Source organism: Suncus etruscus, chromosome 15 (assembly GCF_024139225.1).
Source record: "Suncus etruscus isolate mSunEtr1 chromosome 15, mSunEtr1.pri.cur, whole genome shotgun sequence".
Taxonomy (NCBI): Eukaryota; Metazoa; Chordata; class Mammalia; order Eulipotyphla; family Soricidae; genus Suncus; species Suncus etruscus.
Genome location: NC_064862.1, coordinates 44867181 through 44889890, shown reverse-complemented (window position 1 = coordinate 44889890; position 22710 = coordinate 44867181). Strand labels below are relative to the sequence as shown.

The window sequence follows — 22710 nt, the reverse complement described above, 5'->3', positions numbered from 1 at the left end:
AACAGATTTCTCAAAAGAAACCCTCAAAGCCAGAAGGCAGTGGTGGGATATAGTGACGAAACTCAACGAAATGAATGCATTGCCAAGAGTACTTCACCCAGCCAGACTTACATTCAGGTTTAAAGGAAGGATATACACAGCTTCATGGACAAATAACAGCTCAGAAAGAAGATATTGAAGAAATAGGCTTAGTAGATATACATACATACTTATAATATATATGTTTATATATATTGTTCTCCACACTCAGAAAACTGAATACACATTTTTTTCAATGTACTTTAATACCTGGAAATTAAACAGCTGAACTGAACAACCAGTGAGTCAGAGTGGAAATAAAAGAAATCAAAAGATTCCTGGAATAAACAAGAATGAAGACACAAATTATCAGAATTTGTGGGATACAATTAAAGTGGTACTAAGAAAAATATTTATAGCTTTGCAAGCACTCATCAGGAAGATGGAGCCTACATAAATAACAAAATGACATAGAGATAACATGGAGGTAGGGAGTTTGCCTTGTATGCAGAAAGACGGTGGTTCAAACCCTGGTATCCCAAATGGTCCCCCAAGCCTGCCAGGAGCAATTTCTGAGTGTAGAGCCAGGAGTAACCCCTGAGCACTTCCGGGTGTGAACCAAAAAACCAAAAAAAAAAAATTAGAAAGTGATCAACAATGTAAACCAAAATTAGGCAGAGTGAGGAAATAATAAAGCTTCTAGCAGAAATTAATGAATTGGAAATCCAAAAAAAATCTGGAAGATCAATGAAAGCAAGAATTGGTTTTTTGAAAATATAAACAAAACTAATAAGCCACTAACAAAACTAACAAAGAAAGGAACAGAGAGAAATTTAATAAATGTATTAAAAAATCAAAGGTAATCAGAGGTTACTTCGAGAAACTATGCCACCAAACATGAAAACCTGTAAGAAATGGATAAATTCTTGGACTCTTATAACCTCTCAAGTTTGAACCAAGAAGATCTATCATATTTGTTTGTTTGTTTTTGGGCCACACCTATTGACGCTCAGGGGTTACTCCTGACTACATGCTCTGAAATCGCTCCTGAATTGAGGGAACCATATGGGATGCTTAGGTCCATCCTAGGCTAGTGCTTGCCAGACAGATGCCTTACCTCTAGCACCACTCTCTGGCCCCAAGATCTAGCATATTTGAAGAGACACATATAGTGAGGAAATAATAGTGAGAAATAATAATAATAAAAATAGTAAATAATAAATAAAAATAATAATAGTGAGGAAATTAAAACAGTAACCAAAAGTCTTCCAAACAACGAGACCAGAGAGCAGAGCAGTAGGGCATTTGCTTTGCATGCGGCCCAACTGGTGAGGGACCCGATTCGATTCACGACCTCCCATATGTTCCCCCAGCCTGCCAGGGGCAATTTCCGAGTACAGAGCCAGGAGGACCCCTGAGCTCCACTGGGTGTGGCCCAGAAACCAATCAATGAATGAATTAATAAATCAATCAATAAAAAAGTTTTTTAAAAAATCCTAAAAAAAAGCCTTCCAAAAAAAATAGCCCTGGCCCAGACCGATTCATTCACTAACAAATTCTTTCAAACCTTTCAAGAGGATCTACTACCAATCCTTTTTAGGCTCTTGCAGGAAATTGAAGAAATAGAAACACTCTTAGTTTTTTTTTAATATCTTTATTTAAGCACCTTGATTACAAACATGATTATGGTTGGGTTTCAGTCATGTAAAGAACACCCCCATTCACCAGTACAACATTCCCATCCCCAATGTTCCAAATCTCCCCCACACCCCCGCCTGTACTCTAGACAGGCTTTCTACTTCCCTCATTCATTCTCATTGTTAGGGTAATTCTCAATGTAATTATTTCTCTAACTACACTCATCACTCTTTGTGGTGAGCTTCATGAATGAGCTGGAACTTCCAGCCCTCCTCTCTTTTGTGTCTGAAAATTATTGCAAGAATGTCTTTTATTTTTCTTAAAACTCATAGGTAAGTGAGACTATTCTGTGTCTTTCTCTCTCCCTCTGACTTATTTCACTCAGCATAATAGATTCTATGTACATCCTTGTATAGAAAAATTTCATTACTTCATCTCTCCTGATGGCTGCATAATACTCTATTGTGTATATGTACCACAGTTTCTTTAGCCATTCATCTGAAGGGCATCTTGGTTGTTTCTAGAGTCTGGCTATTGTAAATAGTGCTGCAATGAATATAGGTATAAGGAAGGGCTTTTAGTATTGTATTTTTGTGTTCCTAGGGTATATCCCTAGGAGTGGTATAGCTGTTTTTGGAGGAATCTCCATATTGCTTTCCATAAAGGTTGGACTAGACAGCATTCCCACCAGCAGTGAATAAGGGTTCCTTTCTCTCCACATCCCCACCAACACTGCTTGTTCTCATTCTTTGTGGTGTGTGCCAATCTCTGTGGTGTAAGGTGGTACCTCATAGTTGTTTTGATTTGCATCTCCCTGATGGTTAGTGATGTGGAGCATTTTTTCATGTGCCTTTTGTATTTCTTTTTTGTCAAATTGTCCATTTCTTCTTCCCATTTTTTGATGGGATTAGATGTTTTTTTCTTGTAAAGTTCTGTCAGTGCCTTGTATATTTTGGATATTAGCCCCTTATCTGATGGATATTGGGTGAATAGTTTCTCCCACTCAATGAGTGGCTCTTGTATCGTGGGCACTATTTCCTTTGAGGTGCAGAAGCTTCTCAGCTTAATATATTCCCTTCTGCTCATCTTTACTTTCACTTGCTTGGAGAGAACAGTTTCCTCCTTGAAGATGCCTTTATTCTCAATATCATGGAGTGTTTTACCTACGAGTTGTTCTATATACCTTATGGTATTAGGTCTGATATCAAGATCTTTAATCCATTTGGATTTTACCTTTGTACATGATGTTAGCTGGGGGTCTATGTTCAATTTTTTGCAAATGGCTAGACAGTTGTGCCAAGACCACTTGTTGAAGAGGCTTTCTTTGCTCCATTTAGGATTTCTTGCTCTTTTATCAAAAATTCAGTGATTGTATGACTGGGGAACATTCTCTGAGTACTCAAGCCTATTCCACTGGTCTGATGATTTGTCTTTATTCCAATACCATGCTGTTTTGATAACTATTGCTTTGTAATACAGTTTAAAGTTGGGGAAAGTAATGCTTCCCATATTATTTTCCCCAAGGATTGCTTTAGCTATTCACACTCTCAAATAGTTTTTATGAAGCTAACATCATCCTGATTCCAAAAGCAGACAGAATGTCACCAAAAACAAAAAAAAAAACAAAAAAAAAACAAAAAACTACAGACAAGTATCTCTGGTAAACATTGATGCAAAGATCAACAAAATCCTAACAAACAGGATCTAATGTATTAACAAGAAGATAATACACCATAAACAAGTAGGTTTCATCCCAGGTATGCAAGGATGGTTTAACATAATCAAGTCAATCAAATAATACACCCTATCAACAAAAGTAAAAATAAAAACCTCATGATCATATCAAAAGTTGCAGAGAAAGCATTCGATAAAGTCCAACACTCATTCATAATAAGAACTGTCAACAAGAAGGGAATGGAAGAAACTTTCTCAATATAGTCAAGGCCACCCATTTGCCATAATCTCATGGCAAACATTATACTCAATGGAGAAAAACTGAAAGCCTTTCCTCTAAAATCTGGCACAAGACAAGGGTGCTCTCTCTTGACACTAATTAACATAGTACTGGCAGTTCTTGCTTTAGAAATTAGGCAAGAAAAAAAGTGTCAGGGCATCCAGGTAGGAAAAGAAGTCAAGTTCTCACTGTTTACAGATGACACAATACTATATTTAGAAAACCCTAAAGACTCTACCAAAAAACTCCTAGAAACAATAGATTCACATAGCAAAGTGACAGGATACAAAACACACAAAAATCAATGGCCTTGTTATACACAAATAATGATAGAGAAGAAATAGATACTTAAAAAAATCCTATTCACAATAGTATCACAGAAACTCAACTACCAATCAAATAAATTTACACTAAACTTTTTTTTTGTTTTGTTTTGGGGTCACACCCAGTGATATTCAGATGTATTCATTGCTCTGCACTCAGGAATTACTCCTGGTGGTGCTTAGCGTACCATAAGGAATCGAACCCAGGTCGGCTGACTTGTAAGGCAAGTGCCATATCCACTATACTATCTTTCTGCACCAAATTTTGTTGTCTTGTTTTGTTTTCTTTTTATCTTTTCCTTTCCCTGGTCAATATTTATTTTATTTTTATAAATAAAATTTTTAGGGGCCGGAGCGATAGCACAGCAGTAGGGCATTGCCTTGCATGTGGCTGATCCACAATGGACCTTGGTTCAACCCCTGGCATCCCATATGGTCCCCCGAGCCTACCAGAAGCGATTTCTAAGTGCAGAGCCAGAAGTAACCTCTGAGCACTGCCGGTGTGACCCAAACCCCCCCCCCCCCAAAAAAAAAGTACAATGTGTGTTCCTTCACCAATGCACATTTTTCACCACCAATGTCCCCAGTTTTCCTCCCATACTCCCACCTCCCTTATCCCCTGACTGCTTCTGTGGCAGCATTTTTTTTCTCTCTTTTTTTCTATTCAAACACTGTATTTGCAAAATTGTTACTGAAGGATATCATGCATATTACTTTGTCTTCTTTCAGCATCCTGTCCTTGTCCAGAGTGATTCTTTACAACTGTCATTACCACAATGACCCCTTCTCTTCACTAACTGCATTCCCCATATTTGTGGCATGGTAGTGGATTTCCCCACTACTATGGTCTGGCCCTCCTGGCCTTCGACTCTACTATCTCTGGATATACTATCTTTTTTTATATCCCACAAAGGAATGCAATCATTCTACCAATCCCTCTTCCTCTAACTCATTTCATTCAGCATAATACTCTCCATATCCATCCATGTATAAGCAAATTTCATGACTTCCTTTGCTGCATAGTATTCCATTGTGTGATGTACCATAGTTTGTTTGTTTTTTATCCACTCATATGTTCTCAAGCACAAAGGCTCCTAGTGCTTGTTTCCAGCTATCGTGAATATTGCTAAAATGAACATATAGAAATCCTGCCCCCAAATTTAAAACAGAAGAACCAACTTCTGAAGCTATAGGGTTTGGGAAGAGAAGATACAGGGTTCTAGTGGGGTTATAGTTTATATGGAGGCAAAATATTTAACTTCTCTAGGCATCAATTTTATCTGTAAAGATAGGCCACATGAACTATGAGGATTTTATGAGCTTGTTTTTTTTTCTTTAAAAAAATCACTTTTAGGGCCCGGAGAGATAGCACAGAGGTGTTTGCCTTGCAAGCAGCCGATCCAGGACCAAAGGTGGTTGGTTCAAATCCCGGTGTCCCATATGGTCCCCCGTGCCTGCCAGGAGCTATTTCTGAGCAGACAGCCAGGAGTAACCCCTGAGCGCAGCCGGGTATGACCCAAAAACCAAAAAAAAAAAAAAAAAAAAAAAAAAAAATCACTTTTAGGGTAAGAGAGCGATCAGCAGGATGATGTGTATGCTTTCCATGCAGTAGATCAAGGTTTACTCCCTGACACTTCATGCTTGCCAGAGCACCACTAGAAGTGACATCAAGCACAAAGCTGAGAGTAGCCCCTGAGAACTGCCAGGTATGGAGCAAAAGATAAAAACATTACCTTTTGTAAGCATCCCATAAATATTTAACAATTCGTCAGGGGGCCGGAGAGATAGCACAGCGGTGTTTGCCTTGTAAGCAGCTGATCCAGGACCTGAGGTGGTTTGTTCGAATCCCAGTGTCCCATATGGTCCCCCCGTGCCTGCCAGGAGCTATTTCTAAGCAGATAGCCAGGAGTAACCCCTGAGCGCCGCCGGGTGTGACCCAAAAACCAAAAAAACAAATCGTCAGGTACTCAGGGGCAGTATACATGTACTTCAATCCAGGCCACTGGATCTTAAAGTCCCTTCTCATAGTACAATATCCTATTTGTCTTCCTTATCATTTTTAAAATAGATCACAGGGCTAAGGACCATGAAATAGTAACAGTAATGTGTGTAATGATGAAACAATGCTAAAGGTGAAAAATAATCGTACTGATTAGACATATCCTTAAAGGCAAACAATATTTCTTTCTATTACACACAAGACCTTTTTTGAGGGGGAGGGGTCAGACACCCTAGATGAAGGGTTCATTCCTATAAAAATGCCTTTTACTTGAGATACCAATCGCAAGCTAAGACTGTTCCCTGTATTTTGACCAATTGGCTGAAGGCACGCAATTTCTTCCATGGGTTGGAATAATTTACCAGAATGGTTGAAAGAATTTGGGAAACCGATTCACTTACTATATTTGGTAACATAGGAATAATTTATAGGCATATTAATTTTTATTTAGAATATAATTATAAAATGGTGTCACTCAGAAATAGACAAACTAGGAGAACTACTAAAAACAGTTTCTAAGTCCTAAAGCCACCACTCCTAAAGCACATTCTCAAACATTTGGAGATTCCATTACATAAGAAAAATTATTGTTCACTCTGGCCAGTGATAGCTAGTCTGATATTCAGTTCCTGTACAGTCTTTGGAGGAATAAGTAACTCCTCTGGCTATCAGTGTTTTACAAGTCACTGTACTCTCACCCCTTAGTAAATTTCCAGGATCTAGAAACTGCCAGATATGGGACAAATACCAAATATATATTGCATAACATAAAGCACCATTTCATACCCATGATAAGTTGTTTCAATACGCAATAGTTTATTTTGGTTTGGTTTTTGGGTCACACTGGTGGCACTCAGGAGTTATTGTTGGCTCTGTGCTCAGAAGTTGCTCCTGGCAGGTTCAGGGGACCATGTAGGATGCTGGGATTCAAACAGGAATTCATCCTGTGTTGCAATGGCCACATGCAAGGCAAATGCCTTACCACTGTGCTATCGCTCCGGCCCCCACAATATAGTTTATTAACAGTATTAAGAGCATAAGCCCAAATTTTGGATAAAATAGGTCTTTTCCAGATCAGAAAATTCATTTTCTTTGTCTATAATTCCAATGTCCCTAGTATCTGGAGTATAAGAGCTGGAAAGTTGAAATAGTGTCCTTAAATAAAGGTAAATATAACATGATTACAGACTTCTCTAATAACCATTAAGAAAAAAGATGCTGCTAGTCTGATATGAAGTCTCTAGATATAAATTTAGAGACAAAGGCACAGATTTTTAACTGTTTTGTTTTGGAGTTTTTTTTTCTTGGATCACAAGGGCTTATTCCTTACAGGAATTAGGGCTCTGGGGTACTGAACTTGGGTCAGCTGGGTGCAAGCTGTGTGCCTTACCCACTGTATTATTACTTTGACTACTTATTTTGTTTTCTGAAGGTGGAAGGTACAGATAGTACCCAAGCTCAGGGATGTGGGGGCTCCTCCCTGCAGAATACTCAGCCAGACAGATAGAGCCCAAGGATAAAATGGTACTGGGAATAACCAGATATCCTAGTAGAGCTACGGACTTCCAGAGCTCCATCCAGTAATGCTGACAGGGGTTATGTGAAGTTAGAGATCAAAATATGAATTGTATTAGCTCTCAACCCTGTGCTAACTTCTTGGCTCTTTACTGTGGCATTTGGTTTTATTTTGGGAACAAATATGGTGCTGGAGGGGTAGGGGAACATCATGTCACAATAGGAGTCAAACCCAGGCTTACACATGCAATGAACACCTTTGAATTATCTCCCTCTTTTTTTTTTTTTTTTTTTTTTGGTGTGGTTTTTGGGTCACACTCAGTGCTCAGGGATTATTCCTGGCTCCAGGCTCAGAAATTGCTCCTGGCAGGCACAGGGGACCATATGGGACGCCGGGATTCCAACCGATGACTTCCTGCATGAAAGGCAAACGCCTTACCTCCATGCTATCTCTCCGGCCCCTATCTCCCTCTTTTAACTATTTTCCCGTAACAGTTTAGGACATTAAAAAGGGGCTGGAACGGCAGTACAGTAAGTCAGGCTCTTGCCTTGCATCAGGCCAACCTGGGTTTTATTCCTAGCACCCCATATAGTTCCCCCAAGCACCATCAGGAATAATTCCTGAGCAAAGAACCAAGAGTAATCACTGAACACTCCAAGGTGTAGCCCATAAACAAAATTTAAAAAGACTTGAGAAAGATGTCATAAAACATAGTGTAATGATTATAAAGAAAAATGCACATCTGCCTCAGTGGATTCAATTAGTCTCCAAAAAGTATATTTTAATTCCTGGAACCTGTGAGTGTGACATTATTTGGGACTGTTTTTGCAGAGTAATTAAGATTCTCAGGATATCTGTGCTATATTCAACAGGGACTCTAATTCCAATGACAGGTCTTATTAGAGAAAGGCAATGGCAAGATGTGAAACTACAACACACAGGAAAGAAGGCCACATGCAGACAGAAGCAGTTTAGTTATGTAGCAATAAGCCAACATGCAATAGGCACCAGAAGCCAGGAAAAGAAAGGCTTTTTACTTTGTCTTATCCCCCTTCCCCCAAAGCCTCATTTTGCCTTTACTTTTTGTTAAGGGTGTAAATAGACAAAGGTATGTAACTCAGGAATTTGCTTTTTATTCTGGAACTCATTAGTCTACAGTTCATCTTTTCTACCCAGTTCTTTCCTATAAAAATTCCTTCTTAGCACTTATTTATATTCTATTAAGGTGATGTATTTATTCAACAAAATAGTGCTAAGCGTTGGTTTATAAGTTACAACTTGTTTTCACTCAAAACAACGAGTCATCCCTGACTTCTTTGTATTTGTTTACAACTTGGTTTCACCCAAAACAAAAATCTTTCCTGGCTTATTTGTTTACAACTTTGTCTTCACCTAAAACTGTTGGGGACTGACTTGTTTGAGGACATTTTGCTGTTCTCTCTGCCATAGCCCAGCTTTTCACCTAAAAGCAATATGCAGTCTTGCTGTAAATTTCTGAGCTAAGAGAAAAGAATGTAGCTGCAGGACTTAATTTAGCTATAAGCCCGGAGGAGAGAAAAAACTGCCTGGTCCAGTTATCAGAAACTAGGCCCCATTCCTTAAGACCACATTCCGGAGTAATTTAGGCTGTTATCAATAAGTATATGCTATATTGTCTGTTCAAGATCACTAGGCAAGCACATATTGCACCATTTCCTGATAGTCAAGCAATTAGGAATGCAGCTAGAAGGACACTAGAAGTTTCCATTGAAACAGCACGTTCAGTATAGCTTAAAGGTCATCCAGCCCTAGCCCACTGCCCACTTCCTTATGAGCCTTCGCGCCAAAAGTATGATTGACAACACCTTGTACTGCCCCCTTCTCCTTCACTATAAAAGAAGGGGTTACACCTCAATAAATGTCTTTGAGCAGTGAGACGCTGCCTTGGATCTTTTATTATTAACCTCTCTCAGATTTTTTACAGGTGTGGTTGTTCTTCTACTCAGCAAAATAGGAGTGCAGTCGTCTGAGAAGCCTTCCCAGCTAATTCCTGCTGGCCGGGTCCCCCCTGGGGGGTTTCTGGACCCTGCATTTTGGCGCCCAACGCTGGGCTCGAAGATCACCGCCACACTCCGAACGACTACAGGTCGGCGAGTCTAGAGCTCCTTCGTAAATCGCGGAAATTACCTCATCAGGGTAAGCGTTGAAACGAGTTAGCCTTAATCAAATATTTAAACTGCAGTTTTTCCAGTCGTTCCGATCGCCGCCCCTGATTGGCTTTTGGGGCTTAACCCATAGGATACGCTACCATGGGTAATTCTTTGAGTACTGAACTTAAATTCATTAAATATATACAGTCTGAGTTGAAAGCCAGACATATAGAGGTTACCAAAAAAGATATTTGTAATTTCTTAATATTTGTTCATGATGTTTGCCAAAAATCTAGTGTTCCTGGGCTCCCTCTCGCTCTAACTCTGTCTCTCAGTTTCCTTCCTCTTCTGACCCTTCATCTTTACTTCTGCCGCTGCACCCTCTGTGCAAAATCCTAAACAGCCCTTCACTTCCCTAGCTTCAGCTCCGTCCCTGTTCCACCAACTCCCCTCCTTAACCAGCAATTGCAACAATACAAAGCCTTTAATTAAAAAAGCCACACAGCTGTTTCAAGCCGTGTGACCCCAGCCCCTTACACGCTCTCCTGCTTGAAATCTATTGGGGGCGGCGCTGTCTCCCCCGCTGAAAAGCTGAACTCTTGCAAAGTTAACTTTTTCTCCGCAGTAAAATCTTTCCTTCCAGCAAGCAAGCACACATTCTAATCTCTGAGCTCATCGCTGGCTTCACCTTAAAGGGACAGCGCCCATTTTCCAAATCCCAGCTTAAACCCGGTTCCACACGTGACAACAAACTTTTGCTAACCCCCCCCCCCCCCCCGCCATCCTGGCCATGCGGCCGCTTCAGCAATTTTAGCAAGCAGGGCGAAAACCTCCCTTACAATACAAATGCCTATCTTCCCTCAGGCTTTTATAATTGTCTCTCTGGTGCTACAACTGTTCCTTTTTCCTGAGTTGGGATGCCTAAGTTGAAATGTTTTTCTAAGTATAAAGGCCACAGTTGGTAAAATTAAAAAGTCTTAAATGTGTTACAAAATGTCATAATAAGTTTAACCTACGCAAAGGTGACGTACCTGTTTTTAAAACTAAGTTTCTATGTAGCTAAAATGCAAAAAAAAAAAAAAAAAAAAAAAAAGCCCGCCGTTTTTTTTTTTTCTCTCTTCCCTGCGCTGTAAGCTCGGCCTCTAAGCTTTTAAAGGCGCAGTGTACATTTTCCAAACCCTAGCTTGTCAGCAGCTCTGTGCCTGAGTCACTCTCCAAAGTCTGTGTCACAGCAACAGGAAAATAACAGCAATAAACACCCTTGTTCATGCCTCTCAAAAATTTTAAAGCAAGGTCATAATTCTGTTACTTGTAATAACAAATTATCAGTAAACAAAAAACCTTTTCGTGCTTTAAAACTTAAACAAACACACAAATATTAAAATTTAAGTCTTTTTTAAAATTATTTTTAATCTTAAAAGTATATGAAGTTTGTAAAATAGTTCATGTCATGGGCATTTTTTAGTAGCTTAGGCTCCTTAATCTGCATTTAAATATTTCTTATATTTTGTCTTTTTAATTGCTCTTTCCTTCCCATGTTTGCCATTCAAATCTAATAGTTAAATAACATTTTGTAACATTTTTAACTTTGTTTTTAAGAACCTCTGCATTGGGAAAAAAAGCAAAACTCCTTTGTTAAAATTACTGCACATGTTTAGAAAGTTAATTTTTTAAGAACTAAAATAATACAAGTGAGCAAAATAAGTTGGTCAGCTTTCCTTAACAATAATGTATAAACATTCCAAAACTCTAAGCTAAGCCTAAGCTCTTTTGAATGCATATAAATATAGCAAAATAGCATTGCCATTTGAAAAACTTAAACCAAATAATCTAAACCTTAAAAGTGGTTAGGCAGTTCAAATAGTGGCATAAAAGCCATTTCAATAACAAAAACAATATGATAACTAGTTAAATAAATTTGTTCATAAATTATTGTTCATAAACTTAAACCTTAAGTAGCTTTATTTCTTTTCTTAATTTCAAGCTTAATTTTAAACTCAAAGGTAAGTACAAATAATTTTGCATTTTCCAAGTTTAATCTTAAGTTGTCTCTGTTCATGTTGTGGTTAGCCCTTTTTAAAATAATATTGTTAAAATAATGCAGGGTCCAGAAACCCCCCAGGGGGGACCCGGCCAGCAGGAATTAGCTGGGAAGGCTTCTCAGACGACTGCACTCCTATTTTGCTGAGTAGAAGAACAACCACACCTGTAAAAAATCTGAGAGAGGTTAATAATAAAAGATCCAAGGCAGCGTCTCACTGCTCAAAGACATTTATTGAGGTGTAACCCCTTCTTTTATAGTGAAGGAGAAGGGGGCAGTACAAGGTGTTGTCAATCATACTTTTGGCGCGAAGGCTCATAAGGAAGTGGGCAGTGGGCTAGGGCTGGATGACCTTTAAGCTATACTGAACGTGCTGTTTCAATGGAAACTTCTAGTGTCCTTCTAGCTGCATTCCTAATTGCTTGACTATCAGGAAATGGTGCAATATGTGCTTGCCTAGTGATCTTGAACAGACAATATAGCATATACTTATTGATAACAGCCTAAATTACTCCGGAATGTGGTCTTAAGGAATGGGGCCTAGTTTCTGATAACTGGACCAGGCAGTTTTTTCTCTCCTCCGGGCTTATAGCTAAATTAAGTCCTGCAGCTACATTCTTTTCTCTTAGCTCAGAAATTTACAGCAAGACTGCATATTGCTTTTAGGTGAAAAGCTGGGCTATGGCAGAGAGAACAGCAAAATGTCCTCAAACAAGTCAGTCCCCAACATAAAACAGAGAAACACTGCTTTACTCCAGAGAAGCTCCCAAACTTATTTGATCTATCTATTGCCCTTTTTCTAGATCAAGAGAGTATCTGGAATATTCCTGGAAATCTACCTTCTAAGAAAATAAAAACATGGGCTGAAAGATAGCATAGAGGTAAGGTGTTTGCCTTGCATGCAGAAGGACAATGGTTCGAATCTGGGCATCCCATATAGTCCCCCGAGCCTGCCAGGATGGATTTCTGAGCTTAGAGCCAGGAGTAAACCCTGAGCACTGCTGGGTGTGACTCAAAAACCAAAAAAACAAACAGAGAGAGCCTCCTCCCTTTTCCAGAGGCTATACCTCTGTGCCTGGATCATTTCAGCCCTCCCTGGGAGAAAATGATATCCCTTGCTTAAGGAAACACTGATCTAAATTTTGGCCCATAACTTTCTTTTCCCCTTAGTCAAATTTTACTCTGTATCTTTTTTGTTAAAAAAAGAAAAACCGGTAATTATTGGCATATATCAAATACCATTGCATCAGGGCCTTCACCACACATATAAACTCACCAATTCATTACCTTTGTTTTCTCATCTTGATCGAGCTTCTGTTTTCTTTTTTTATTTCTGCTGTGAAATTCTACCACTTCTACTTGTTCTCTGTTGTTCTTCCTAGAAGAGGAAGATCCTACAGCACAAGGGACTTTGAGTTCAGTGGGTTTTCCTTCAACAGATGCACACTGCACCTCTTCTTTGAGTTCCTGGAAGAAGCTGGAAGCACTCTTGGCACCCTTCCTCTGGCCTCTAACAAGACATTCTGGTTGAGTATCAGCCTCTACGGCCAAGGCTGCTGGAGTCCGTATGTCTTTCTTCTTGTTTTCTGTTTTCTTTTTCAATCTTTTCTGTTCTGCTTCATCTTCCATAGCCCCTTTGTTCAAACAGAAAAAGGAAAAAAATAATACTTTTAATAATAAACAATATTTTGAAGGTAGCTAAACTTGTCTATCAAATTATCTAAATGCAGTATATGCCAGAGATATAAATAGCCAGAAATAAAGAAAAATAAATCTAAATTTTCATCAATAGGGTTGTATTTGCACAGTTTATAAGATCAAAAATAGTTACCTTTTTCTAAGGTACTATATGTCTTTGAATTTTATTAGCAATTACTTTAACCCTCACTGCGATCTTAAATAAAGTATGATCACAGCAATAGGCCCAGGCAATTCCAGTAAATTCCTTCTTTATACTAAAAGTGCCTATTATATGCAGCCAATGTTTCTTTTAAATACTTTCTAGGATATAGATAGGTTTTAAAGTCTTCCGATTTTCCTGCAGTTATGAATTAAGATTACAACAAAATTTGATGGTTTTTTTTTTACTTGATCCCCTATCTTCTCTTCTCCTATTCACCTATTCATACTCTATGCAGTACTTTGAGGCTATTACAAATACTAAGTCTCACGTTACACTGAAAATAGAAGTTAACTACAAAGAGTAACTCAAACACCTGGAAATTAAATAGCTCAATACTGAACAAATAAAAAATCTAAAAATTCCAGTAGTTGAAGGAGACTAAGATATGACTTAACAGAAATTGTGGGACATAGCATATCAGTATTATGAGAAAATTCATAACTCTACAAACATTCGTCAGGAAGCAGTGATCAGGCCCACATTAAAACTTTACAGCACATCTTAAGAAACTGTAAAAGAGGCCAGAGTGATAGCACTCTGGTAAGTCATTTGCCTTGCACGTAGCCAACCCAGAATGGACCCGGGTTTGTTCCCTGACATCCCTTATTGTCCCCCAAGCCTGCCAGGAGTGCTGCCGAGTGTGGCCAAAAAAAAAAAAAAAAAAAAAAAAAAAATTGAAACTGTGATGAAAGGAGCCTAAAGCAGGTAAAAGTAAATAAAGACTTAGCAGAAATTAATTAACTGAAAAACAATTAAAAATTAATAAAACAAGAGTTGGTTCTTCAATAAATAAATAAAATCAACAAATCACATGCATGACTCACAAAGAAGGAAAGAAGGAAAGAGAACCCTCATGAATTGAATTAGAAATATAAGGGGTGACATCACAACAGATACCACAGAAATTCAAAGGATCCTCAGGAATTTGAGTCAGGCAGGCAGGGAAGGGCCCCCACCAGCAATGAATCCTTGAGAAGAAGTAAAGTACTTGGGATGGGATATAATAACAAACAATATAATATTTGCAGGAATTACTTTGTCACTGATAAGGACATTACCCAGTTCCTTTGCAGCCCAAGAGAAGGTGGAACCCCCTTCAAGAAATTCAAAGGATCATCAGAGATTACTTTGACAATCTTTACGCCATGAAATGAGAGAACCTAGAAATAATGGGTAAATTCTTGGAACTCTTACAAACTCCTAAGGCTAAACAATGAAGATACGGAAATACCTGAACAGACCAACTACTGAGGAAAATAAACAGGCAATCTTAAATATCTGTAAAACAAAAGCCAGGCCTAGTTTTGGTTCATTAGTTAGTTCTTTAAGAAAAGCTACAGCCAATCCTTTTCTTTTTTTTTTTTTTTTTTTTTTTTTTTTTTGGTTTTTGGGCCACACCCGGTGACGCTCAGGGGTTACTCCTGGCTATGCGCTCAGAAGTTGCTCCTGGCGAGGGGGACCATATGGGACCGAACCGCAGTCCATCCAAGGCTAGCACAGGCAAGGCAGGCACCTTACCTTTAGCGCCACCGCCCGGCCCCCAGCCAATCCTTTTCAGGCTCTTTCAGGAAATCAATGAATCAGAAACCCTGCCAGAATCAGAAACCTAAAGACTCTACAAAAAAACTACTAGAAACAATAGACATGTAAAGTGGCAGGCTATAAAATCAACAAGCAAGTCTATGGCTTCTACATACGCAAATAATGAATAAGGAGAGAGGACATTTTTTTTCACAATTCTATCTTAGAAAATCAAATATCTTCTTAAATAAAGATACTAATTAAAAAAAGAAAATCAAATATCTAGGAATCAGCTTCAGGTGAGAGACATTTAAAAAAAACTACAAAACACCACTAAATGAAATAAAATAGAAATGTGAGGAAATGAAAAAAGAATATCTGATCATGGATTGGGAGCATCAAAATTGTCAAGATAGCAACAGTCCCAAAAGCATTATATGGATTCAATGCAGTTCCTATAAGGATGTATTATAAAGAAAAATCTTGCCAGGATGACACTATACAAATAAATAGATCATGAAATTCATATAGAATAATAAATCTTCCCCAAACTCTTCATACCCCCAAACCTCCTTCACTCCACCATTCCTTAGGATAGAAGCCATCTCTTTTCCCAACTTCAAACTATATTTCAAATGACAGCAATTAAAATATTGGTACTGGAATAAGACACTCTCAGATTAATGGAACAGATTTAAAAAGTTCAGAAACATCCTCAGGTCAGTTAATCTTCAATAAATGAGAAACAAGAAAAATCTCTTAACAAACGAGGCAGTGCTAAGTGATGAATTCACATGCCCCTCCAAAATGAAATCAGACCCATTTCTAACACTTTGCTCAAAAATCAAATCAAAATGAATTAAAAACCCAATATTAAAGATCTCACTTCAGAGAGGCTGGCACATATCAAAAAGAACAACCAGTGTTGGCATGGGTGCCAGGGGGAAAAGGAACCTTCATTCACTGCTGGTATGATACTAACTGTAGACTTTCTAGAAAACAATATGGACATTCCTTGTAAAACTAGAAATTTAGTTTCCACATATCCACTCAAACCCAGCAACACCACTCCTTGTAATATACCCCAAGGTGCAGAGAAGACATCTGCACTCATATGTTCATTGTAGCACTATTTACAATAGCCAAAACCTAAAAACAATCCAAATGTCCATTAACAGATGACTAGATAAAGAAACTATGGTACATTTACACAATAGAATACTGCTAGGCCAGAAGAAAAAATGAAGTCATGTAATTTGCTGCTACATAGATGGATCATGAGTTTATCATGCTAAGTTAGTCAGAGAGAGAGGGACAAATAGAATGATCTCTCATATGTGGGATATAAAGAAAAGCATGAGAACTTGTCAGTCGGAAGCTTGTCAGTTTGCCTCTGTGGAGAAAGGGGCTGGGGGAGAGGGTTGTTAGTGAGGGAAGGGAACACTACAAAAATGGTGAAAAGATAGTCACTCTAGATGCTGAAAGGAGGTAAAAAATGATTGCCATAAAGACAGGAGGATAACTAGGAACACTGATAAAGGGACTGGTGTTGGAACATTATATACCTGAAAAATTAATTCATGGTGATTTATATATGTTTATATATATTTTTTTTAAATTTCAGGCCTCTCTACTCACCTACAATACAAATGCAACAAATTCAGTTAACATTTAGATTTGCTCCAACTTGCTTAGTCTTTTAACACGTATTAAGTCAATTACATTTTAATACTATTTCCCAAAGTAGGCAATAGGGAATGGTAGGGTAGCCTAGAAAGACTACAGTTGGGAGTAGAAAGAAGCTTTGGATAAAATTGGGGAGCGCTAATTGTTTCCTCTCTTAAAGAAAGTAGAATTCTGGGGAAGCACTACATGTTATTTTTTTTTTGTTTTCTGATAAGGGGGGGGGGGATGTAGGCCAAATAAGTTTGGGAATCTCAGCTTTAACACTAGAAATATAAAAACGAATAGACCCAGCCCATGCCTTCACAACTCCTACCATAATTTCCAATTTTGCTGACAAACTACATTTAGATTTTTTGTAAAAGAGTCTTTTCTTTTAGGGCCTGAGCCACTGCGCAGCATTAGGGCATTTGCCAGGACGAACCATGGTTTGATCCCTGGCATCCCATATGGTATCCTCCCCCCTCCCCCCAGCCAGGAGCAATTTCTGAGCGCATAGCCAGGAGTGACCCAAAAAGCAAAAAAAAAAAAAAAAAGTCTTTTCTTCTAGAGTTTAAAATCTCAAGGGAGTTGGAGAGATAGCAGAATGAGTAAGGTGCTTATCTTGAACCTGGCCAATCTGGGGTTGATCCCCCACATCCTATATATGGTGTTTCAAACTGCACCAGGAGTGATCCCTAAGCACAGAGCCAGACTTCAGTATTGAAGATTGTTGGGTAGAGCCCAAAGCCAAAAAAATTATTTTTCTTAAATCAAATTTCTCAAGGTCAGATATTAAGTCTTCTCTGTCCTTTAACATTTCCAAGAACAGAAAGGTCCTCTGTCAGCAGTTGAAGTCAATACAAGAGTAGTAATGGAACTTGGTGTTGGGATTGAACTCCAAACAATTCAAACTGCTAGGTAGGTGAACTTCAAGTTTTTACTGTTCAAGTTTCAAGTATTTTCTGGCGTATAAGACGACTTTTTTTTTTAATTAATTTTTTTTTTTTTTTTTACCACTCATACTGCATCCTCTCCCTCTAACCCTTCCAAAGGAAGAGAAGAACGATCATCAATGGCAAAAGGCAGTCACTGAAGCAACACCTAGAGCCGGCTTCTTGCTCAGGAGAGGACGCTCTGACTCCTCCTGGCTTCCGGTGCTATACACGATCAGAGAAACTTCTCTAGTTACATACTATAGAAATGATCCCTGAAAGTATAGTCTTATAAGACAACTTAAGAAACGAAAAAAAGTCAACTGAAAATCAGGGGTCGTCTTACACGCCGAGTATATCCCAAAAAACGTTTCGATATGCCACTAAACAAAAATCGTCTGGATATTGCCAGGAAAAGATTTTTCCAACTCGATTCTGCACCAATCACTGCAAGGCTGCTCGGACCACCTTTCTAACTCAGCCAATCCAAGCAGGCTTTTTATACATGTAAATTAGACAATGTTCTGCACCCGAATCTACACTGTAAAAAGCATGCTCATATTGGCCAGAGTCAGAGAGGGAGTCTATTACAGTATAACCTTTTGAACCTTTGCTTGTTGTGATTGGCTCACTGTGGTACATACAGTTGTAGGCCTAAACCTATGTTTTAACTGTAAGATTAGGGGGTTGTCTTATACTCTGAAGAATAGGTACCTTGGTATGTTCCTGAACCTACAACAATGGAATTACCAACTAATTCACTGGATTGTTGAGAAATCTAAGTGATAAATACATACAAAGCATGGGGTATATAGTCAATTCTGTTCTTCGTAGATATTATTTTTAGTTTGTTCAGCAAATCTCTGAGATAAAGTATCTTTTGTAACATCACACTACAAATTCAAGATTCATGTTTTTGATCCTTTGGGGGGGAACTTAAGTCTCACAATTATCCCTTTTTAGTTTTCACTTTTAAAAAATGTATATAGTCAGCGTGAATTACAAAGTATTCATGACTGGGTTTCAAGCATACAATGTTTCAACACCCATCCCTTCACCAGTGTCCACTTCCCTCTACTCGCCCCCAACCACCCCCTCATATACACCAGAACTGTAAATCTTTAGTGAACCATATAATATCCCTTCCCTGGATCAAGTTCTGAAGAGCATGCAGAAATTGTCTGATTACTTTAATGCCAGGTGATCATCAATCTTTAAAAAAAAGTTGTTTTTATTTGTATGTATTTTTAAAATTTTTTTATTATTGTTTAAATATTCCTTTTCCCCATATGTTGGCCAACTTATGGAGGTCAGATTGTGAAGAAAAAAAAAAACTTTATGCGAAAACGCCCACTAAATTCCATGATGAAGTTCAATCTGAGGATACCCCCAATGTAACAAGGTAACATAGAGGTTGCTGCCAGTAGCTGAAGCACAACAGATTCTCATTGAGGCCCTTCTCCACGTGGCCTCCGAAGCCGGGCACTTACCAAAATCATAGAGGTTCTGGAGCAGAGAGTCCAGAAGCATCTGTGAGTCGAGCGAGGTGGAGGACTCGCGCTCGAGCTCCATGCTGCTTCGGTGGGCTCAGCGTGTCACGATTTCAGCCGTGTGGCGGCCCCACTTCCGGGTTCCTTTCGAAGGTCCTCCGGACAGCGCGCGTGCGCCGTTAGTCCCTGTGCGGCTTCCGTCCTGGGCAAGATGGCGGCCCCCATGCTAAAGCGGAGCGGTCTTAGAGGGTGCCGCCGCCCTAGGCGAGGTTGGGCCGCCCCCCGCGAAAGATCCGCCCCCAACAGCTGCACCACCACCACCACCGCCGCCGCCGCTTAGCGAGGATTCCTAAGCCCCGCTCGGAACGGCAGCGGCACCATGGATCCCTGCAGTTCCAACTCGAGCTTGTCCGTCGGCTCCGCTAGCCCCAGGCCTGTCTTGCTGCTCTACTCGGTAGGCGCCTCCTGGGCGGACCCGCGAGAGAACCACCTCTCGCTCCAGGCTTCCACCCCGGCCACAACCTCCACCATCCCAGAGGAAAGGGTTTGGGGGCTCCAAGTGGAGGGACTTGGTGTTTTGATTTGGTTTCCAAGGCAACGGTGTGTTGGAAACGTGTCTTATCCCTTGGAAGTTTCTCCCGCTGCTGGTGTCTCTGGTGCTTTTGCGCTGGTTTCTTCTCTTTGCTCTCCACCAAGCGCTGGGCCTTAGAAAGCCATGACACATGACACAGGAATGAGGGGTGAAACACGGAGTGTCCTCATTTCTAGAGACCCGAAGCGTGTCAAGCTACCCTTTGGGTACTTCGGACACACCTGCAGGGACCCAGCTCTTGCTCGCCTTTGGCGCCACACCCCGCCCATTTTGGTGCTGCTGGGAGAGAATTCAGCGTGAGTGTGATCCTAAGAGTGTTTGAGAATGTCAACGTTTAAAATCTTGGAAGAATTGCAATTTCTATAGATTTTTTTTATTGCGTGTTGGTCTTCCATCAGTCACGGTCCTTTCACACCTTTTGGAAGACAGTTCATACCGCCCAACATGTCTTCAACTTGCCTTTCTACTGCTTCCTTGATTTTAGCCAGCCTTCTTCTTCTTCTTCTTCTTTTTTTTTTTTTTTTTTGGGTTTTTGGGCCACACCCTGCGGTGCTCAGGGGTTACTCCTGGCTGTCTGCTCAGAAATAGCTCCTGGCAGGCACGGGGGACCATGTGGGACACCGGGATTCGAACCAACCACCTTAGGTCCTGGATCGGCTGCTTGCAAGGCAAACGCTGCTGTGCTATCTCTCCGGGCCCTTCTTCTTCTTTTTTTTAAAGCTAACAGCATATTGGTCACCGTTTTCATTAAGAAATTATGAAGGGGAAGTTTTGTATCTGGATCACATCTTGGGCAACCTTTTTTGTTGTTGTTGTTAGTTTTTAACGGCTGTCTTTATCAAAGGACTTTTATTACTTTGTGAAGAATACCAAAAGTAGTCTGAAAGCCCCCTCCCAGGTGTATAATGAGAATTGTTTTTAAAAACAAAAACCTGGGGCTGGATCAATAGCATAGCGGTAGGGTGTTTGTCTTGCATGCAGACGGCCCGGGATGGACCTCGGTTCAATCCCTGGCATCCCTTAGGGTCCCCGGAGCCTGCCAGGAGCGATTTCTGAGTGCCCAGCCAGGAGTAACCCCTGAGCACTGCCGAGTGTGGCTCAAAAACCAAAATAATAATAATGATAATAATAACAGCAGATTTTTATTTTATCTTTTTTTAATTGGGAGGGTCACACATGGCAGTGCTCTGGAGTTACTCATGGCTCTGCATTCAGATTACTCGTGGCAAGATCCTGGGATGCTGGAAATCAAACCCAGTCAGCTACTTGAAAGGCAAGTGCCCTGCCCATGGTACTATCTCTCCCCGGCCCCTAAAATACATTTTAGTGGCCAGATTAGGGGCCGGAGAGATAGAATGGAGGTAAGGCGTTTGCCTTGCTTGCAGAAGGTCCGTAGTTCGAATTCCGGCATCCCATATGGTCCCCTGAGCCTGCCAGGAGCAATTTCAGAGCATAGAGCCAGGAGAAACCCCTGAGCGTGGCCGGGTATGATCCATAAACAAACAAACAAAAAAAAGGACTTTTTAAAGCAAGTTCCCTGTTACCTGGTAGGTAGTGTCAGTTTCTGACAAATCTAATGGTAATTTGTGTAGTAAGAAAAACATAGATCTTACAATGAAAAGATCTTTCTATGAAAAACATAGATCTTACTTTGAAAACTAATTAAGAATAAGAAGAATAAGTTCTATGATGGAAACATGGGGATATTACATTGTTTTTTGACTCAATATTGTATGAGAGTAGAGAAGCTTCTACATAGATTTGACTTGCCGTAAGTAGCTTTTTCAGCCTGAGCTAGAATTGACTGCAGTTTTCCATGTTATTCATTAAAGTATTTAATTTTTTGTTTGTTTGTTTTTTGGGCCACACCCATTTGATGCTCAGGGGTTACTCCTGGCTAAGCACTCAGAAATTGCCCCTGGCTTTGGGGGATCATATGGGACGCCGGGGGATCGAACTGCCGTCTCTCCTTGGCTAGCGCTTGCAAGGCAGACACCTTACCTCTAGTGCCACCTCGCTGGCCCCTGATTTTTTTTTTTTTTTTAGGCAGGGCATTTATCAAATGATTAATAAAACTTTTGTTAACTTTTTTACTTGGAAGGGTAAAACAGTTTATTTGTGCTCTTTCTATTTCCAAAGCTGTCATTACAGATTTTCAAAAGATTAACCTGAAATATTTTCTTGCTATTTGAGGCTGTTCTTATTTTCTCAGTCACCTTTCTGTTGTGCAATACATACTTAACTAATTTGAGAGTAGCTAATATCTAACTAATTTTAGAGATATTCAAGATACTTCTGATTGCAACATACATTGAAAAAAGTAAAAACAAAAAATATGGTCCTCATGGTCATTGTTCTCAAGGCCCAAATATGGAAGTTAAAAACTCAGTTCATATGTTTATGAATTTTATAAAGAAGTTATAAAAAGTAATACAATTAACTTCAATAATGTCATTGAGTGACGCGATGTAAGCGAAGTGTGGGAGTATAATAAGGAGTGTCTGACCTGTTTGGGGACTCAGTTGCAGGTGATTAAGAGAAGCAGACACCTCAGCTGAGTTTTTGAGATATAAATGAGAGATAAGACACTGTCATGGGTGTTTTATAGGAAAACCACTCCCTTGCATGTTTGAGGAAACAAGTGAGATGATAGAGTGCATTAAGGAGGACATGAGAAATGAGACTTAAGAAGTCGGTGGATATTTTCAGGGCCCGGGGAGATAGCACAGCGGCGTTTGCCTTGCAAGCAGCCGATCCAGGACCAAAGGTGGTTGGTTCGAATCCCGGTGTCCCATATGGTCCCTCATGCCTGCCAGGAGCTGTTTCTGAGCAGACAGCCAGGAGTAATCCCTGAGCACTGCCGGGTATGGCCCAAAAACCAAAAAAAAAAAAAAAAAAAAAAAAAAAGTCGGTGGATATTTTCTAAAGAAATTTTATGCATATTATTTTATATGTCCTTCAGGACAAAATATTTACAGACCATTTAAGA

At 39.7% G+C, this 22710-nt stretch overlaps 2 protein-coding genes and 1 non-coding gene across 3 annotated transcripts in view; 1 reads left to right on the top strand and 2 right to left on the bottom strand.

The window, feature by feature from the left end:
- The window catches only part of C15H1orf131 (chromosome 15 C1orf131 homolog), a 30617-nt gene extending 11377 nt beyond the window's left edge, over window positions 1-19240 (bottom strand). The window contains exons 1-3 of the mRNA XM_049789688.1: window positions 19130-19240; window positions 12906-13252; window positions 12609-12629 (exon numbers count right to left, since the gene is read on the bottom strand). Coding sequence (XP_049645645.1) covers window positions 12609-12629; window positions 12906-13252; window positions 19130-19211 — 450 coding nt within the window. The 5' untranslated portion in view covers window positions 19212-19240. The remainder of the gene's footprint in view (window positions 1-12608; window positions 12630-12905; window positions 13253-19129) is intronic.
- On the bottom strand, window positions 17720-17930 carry LOC126031508 (small nucleolar RNA U3). The gene has a single exon (XR_007503356.1). It is a non-coding gene; the product is annotated as a small nucleolar RNA U3 (small nucleolar RNA).
- Window positions 19241-19359: 119 nt separating the features above from the next.
- Window positions 19360-22710, top strand: part of GNPAT (glyceronephosphate O-acyltransferase) — a 58424-nt gene continuing 55073 nt past the window's right edge. The window contains exon 1 of the mRNA XM_049789636.1: window positions 19360-19583. Within this exon, the coding sequence (XP_049645593.1) occupies window positions 19509-19583 (75 nt within the window). The 5' untranslated portion in view covers window positions 19360-19508. The remainder of the gene's footprint in view (window positions 19584-22710) is intronic.